This window comes from Brachyhypopomus gauderio, unplaced genomic scaffold, assembly GCF_052324685.1.
Source record: "Brachyhypopomus gauderio isolate BG-103 unplaced genomic scaffold, BGAUD_0.2 sc45, whole genome shotgun sequence".
Taxonomy (NCBI): Eukaryota; Metazoa; Chordata; class Actinopteri; order Gymnotiformes; family Hypopomidae; genus Brachyhypopomus; species Brachyhypopomus gauderio.
This window is the reverse complement of record NW_027506871.1, coordinates 817,501-822,500: the sequence shown is the minus strand read 5'-3', so window position 1 is coordinate 822,500 and position 5,000 is coordinate 817,501. Positions and strand designations below refer to the sequence as shown.

Genomic DNA, 5,000 nt, shown 5'->3' with positions numbered 1-5,000 from the left:
TATTCATTCATGAGACTGGTCTGGGGTCAGCTCTGCCACTAATTGTGAACTGGTACAGGAGTGTGTGTGTGTGTTCACATGCCTTTGGAATGTGAAATATAGGTAAGACAATATAAAGGTAACGGGTATATACTGTATATAAATAAGCAATACAGATGAAAACATTAGAATCTTACTGTGCCGTGAAATAAGATTACATGATTATTACATTAATGCCCACCAATCAATGCTGAGAAATGTGAATCTCGCAGATCACTGATATATGTATATTGTATTGTAAAATATGTTGAGGTTAGTATTTTGGAGTCACGTGTGTTTTGGAGTCACGTGTGTTTTGGAGTGTGTACACTGAGGTTCTTTTGTTTTTGCAGGAGTGTTTTGAAGATGCTTATGACAGAATTCCAGTGTAAGTTCAGCACCACCACCATCCGATATATACACATACTACACAAGAATGGCTGTATACATGCATAATAGTGGCTGTTGCATTAACACTACTACAGTGTTAACCTATAGAGGGGGAGAGAGAGACACACACACACAGGGAGGGAGGGAGGGGTAGAGAGAAAGAGAGAGAAGGAGGAAGAGAGAGAGAGAGAGATAATTGACCATATTATATCCTGTGGCGTCTGTTACCATCATCCTGTGGTTGCTGTGACGTTTGCATACGTCAATTATAAAGGAGCAGTATAGAGGATTAACACTGACGGTGTAAGAGTGTTCGTGATCGACCCGTCTGATAGGAAGAGGTATGATGATCTAAAATGAGATAGACGATAAGCCAGGAGGTATGAAAAACATCTCTGAAGATGAACTAACTCGTGTCGTACGGAGGATGAGATGGGGGAGACCGACCAGGGAGACAGACATGTCTGCTGATACAGCTGGACGTGTCTGTCATTAACTATTACACAAATGGACTCCAGAATGATGAACATCTGAACATACCTGAAGAAGATGCTACAGCCAGTCAGATCTGCTTTCCAGTGAGGCTGCCGCTTCAGGTACAGCTGCCATGATTGGACAATCTAAAATGAAAACAAGTTCTGATTGGATGAAGCAAAATTTTGATTTGATGACCACAGATAAACTGGATCTGAGTGGAGAAAGATAAAACTGAAAAGTGTGTGTGTGTGTGTGTGTGTGTGTGTGTGCGTGTGCTTGTGTGTGTGCGTGTGTATGTGTGTGTGTGTGTGTGTGCGTGTGCTTGTGTGTGTGTGTGTGTGTGTGTGTGCATGTATGAACAGCCCTCTATCAACAGGGAGGGCTTCTAAGATGGAACTTTGTGTGTGTGTTTGTGTGTGTGTGTTTGTGTGTGCAGGGCTTCTAAGATGGATCTGTTGACGTCATTAGAAGAGTGCACCCTAGCACTCAACCTGCTGCTCAACAACAAGTTCTCTGAAGCACTGGACCTACTCAAACCATGGTACAGGAGTGTGTGTGTGTGTGTGTGTGTGTGTGTGTGTGTGTGTGTGTGTGTGTGTGTGTGTGTGTGTGTATACCTACTCAAACCATGGTACAGGAGTGTGTGTGTGTGTGTGTGTATACCTACTCAAACCATGGTACAGGAGTGTGTGTGTGTGTGTGTGTGTGTGTGTGTGTGTGTGTGTGTGTGTGTGTGTGTGTGTGTGTGTGTGTGTGTGTGTGTGTACCTACTCAAACCATGGTACAGGAGTGTGTGTGTGTGTGTGTGTGTGTGTGTGTGTGTACCTACTCAAACCATGGTACAGGAGTGTGTGTGTGTGTGTGTGTGTGTGTGTGTGTGTGTGTGTGTACCTACTCAAACCATGGTACAGGAGTGTGTGTGTGTGTGTGTGTGTGTGTGTTTACATACTCAAACCATGGTGCAGTAGTGTGTGTGTGTACCTACTCAAACCATGGTACAGGAGTGTGTGTGTGTGTGTGTGTGTGTGTGTGTGTGTGTGTGTGTGTGTGTACCTACTCAAACCATGGTACAGGAGTGTGTGTGTGTGTTTGTGTGTGAGTGTACCTACTCAAACCATGGTACAGGAGTGTGTGTGTGTGTGTTTACATACTCAAACCATGGTGCAGTAGTGTGTGTGTGTACCTACTCAAACCATGGTACAGGAGTGTGTGTGTGTGTGTATGTGTGTGTAACTGGTGCAGTTATATATATACGTGTGTTTGTGTGTGTGTGTGTTGTACAGGGCTAAGGACAGCATGTACCATGCGCTGGGCTATAGCAGCATTCTGGTAATGCAGGCAGCCATGACTTTCGAGCACAAAGACATCCAGACTGCCATGGAAACCATCAAAGAGGCATTGCACACCTGCCAGAGGTATTATGGGTTGGCAGTAACTTGGGTGTCATGGTGATAGCTCAGCACAAAACAAGCAGAGGATGTTGGTGGCTGAATGATGGAGGTTCTGTCACAATAGAATGAAAGAGACTGCACTGTGGGGTCAAGAACTATACATCCACTATACATCCACTAATCATCTACTATACATCCACTAATCATCTACTATACATCCACTAATCATCTACTATACATCCACTAATCATCTAATCATCTACTAATCTTCTACTACACATCTACTAATCTTCTACTATACATCTAATCATCTACTAATCTTCCACTAAACATCCACTAAACATCTAATAATCTTCCACTATCATCTACTATTCATCTACTATCCATCCACTATCCATCTACTAATCATCTACTATACATCCACTAATCATCTATACAGCCACTATACATCTACTATACTTCCACTAATCATCTACTATACATCTACTAATCTTCTACTATACATCTACTAATCTTCCACTAATCTTCTACTATACATCTACTAATCTTCTACTATATATCTACTAATCTTCCACCAATCTTCTACTATACATCTACTAATCTTCTACTATGCATCTACTAATCTTCTACTATACATCTACTAATCTTCCACCAATCTTCTACTATACATCTACTAATCTTCCACCAATCTTCTACTATACATCTACTAATCTTCCACTAATCATCTACTATACATCTACTAATCTTCTACTATACATCTACTAATCTTCCACTAATCTACTATACATCTACTAATCTTCTACTATACATCTACTAATCTTCCACTAATCTTCTACTATACATCTACTAATCTTCCACTAATCTTCTACTATACATCTACTAATCTTCTACTATACATCTACTAATCTTCTACTATACATCTACTAATCTTCCACTATTCATCTACTATCCATCCACTATCCATCTACTAATCATCTACCATACATCCACTAATCATCTATACAGCCACTATACATCTACTATACTTCCACTAATCATCTACTATACATCTACTAATCTTCTACTATACATCTACTAATCTTCCACTAATCTTCTACTATACATCTACTAATCTTCTACTATACATCTACTAATCTTCTACTATACATCTACTAATCTTCCACCAATCTTCTACTATACATCTACTAATCTTCTACTATACATCTACTAATCTTCCACCAATCTTCTACTATACATCTACTAATCTTCCACCAATCTTCTACTATACATCTACTAATCTTCCACTAATCATCTACTATACATCTACTAATCTTCTACTATACATCTACTAATCTTCCACTAATCTACTATACATCTACTAATCTTCTACTATACATCTACTAATCTTCCACTAATCTTCTACTATACATCTACTAATCTTCTACTATACATCTACTAATCTTCTACTATACATCTACTAATCTTCCACTAATCATCTACTATACATCTACTAATCTTCTACTATACATCTACTAATCTTCCACCAATCTTCTACTATACATCTACTAATCTTCCACCAATCTTCTACTATACATCTACTAATCTTCCACTAATCATCTACTATACATCTACTAATCTTCTACTATACATCTACTAATCTTCCACTAATCTACTATACATCTACTAATCTTCTACTATACATCTACTAATCTTCCACTAATCTTCTACTATACATCTACTAATCTTCTACTATACATCTACTAATCTTCTACTATACATCTACTAATCTTCCACTAATCATCTACTATACATCTACTAATCTTCTACTATACATCTACTAATCTTCCACTAATCTACTATACATCTACTAATCTTCTACTATACATCTACTAATCTTCCACTAATCTTCTACTATACATCTACTAATCTTCTACTATACATCTACTAATCTTCCACTAATCATCTACTATACATCTACTAATCTTCTACTATACATCTACTAATCTTCCACCAATCTTCTACTATACATCTACTAATCTTCCACCAATCTTCTACTATACATCTACTAATCTTCCACTAATCATCTACTATACATCTACTAATCTTCTACTATACATCTACTAATCTTCCACTAATCTACTATACATCTACTAATCTTCTACTATACATCTACTAATCTTCCACTAATCTTCTACTATACATCTACTAATCTTCTACTATACATCTACTAATCTTCTACTATACATCTACTAATCTTCCACTAATCATCTACTATACATCTACTAATCTTCTACTATACATCTACTAATCTTCCACTAATCATCTACTATACATCTACTAATCTTCTACTATACATCTACTAATCTTCCACTAATCATCTACTATACATCTACTAATCTTCTACTAATCATCTACTATACATCTACTAATCTTCTAATATACATCTACTATACATCTACTAATCTTCTACTATACATCTACTAATCTTCTACTATACATCTACTAATCTTCTACTAATCTTCTACTAATCTTCCACTAATCTTCCACTATACATCTACTAATCTTCTACTAATCTTCTACTATACATCTACTAATCTTCCACTAATCTTCTACTATACATCTACTAATCTTCCACTAATCTTCTACTATACATCTACTAATCTTCCACTAATCATCTACTATACATCTACTAATCTTCCACTAATCTTCTACTATACATCTACTAATCTTCTACTATACATCTAC

The 5,000-nt window shown here is 37.1% G+C and overlaps 1 protein-coding gene across 3 annotated transcripts in view; it reads left to right on the top strand.

The window, feature by feature from the left end:
- Positions 1-5,000, top strand: part of ttc39b (tetratricopeptide repeat domain 39B) — a 25,454-nt gene that overhangs the window by 4,755 nt on the left and 15,699 nt on the right. For 2 of the 3 annotated variants that reach the window (XM_076986077.1, XM_076986075.1), the window contains exons 2-4: positions 372-406; positions 1,322-1,426; positions 2,169-2,300. In XM_076986077.1, the coding sequence (XP_076842192.1) occupies positions 372-406; positions 1,322-1,426; positions 2,169-2,300 (272 nt within the window). Of the gene's footprint in view, positions 1-371; positions 407-1,321; positions 1,427-2,073; positions 2,083-2,168; positions 2,301-5,000 lie in introns of those variants that run through there. The other variant, XM_076986078.1, reaches the window with a different exon arrangement.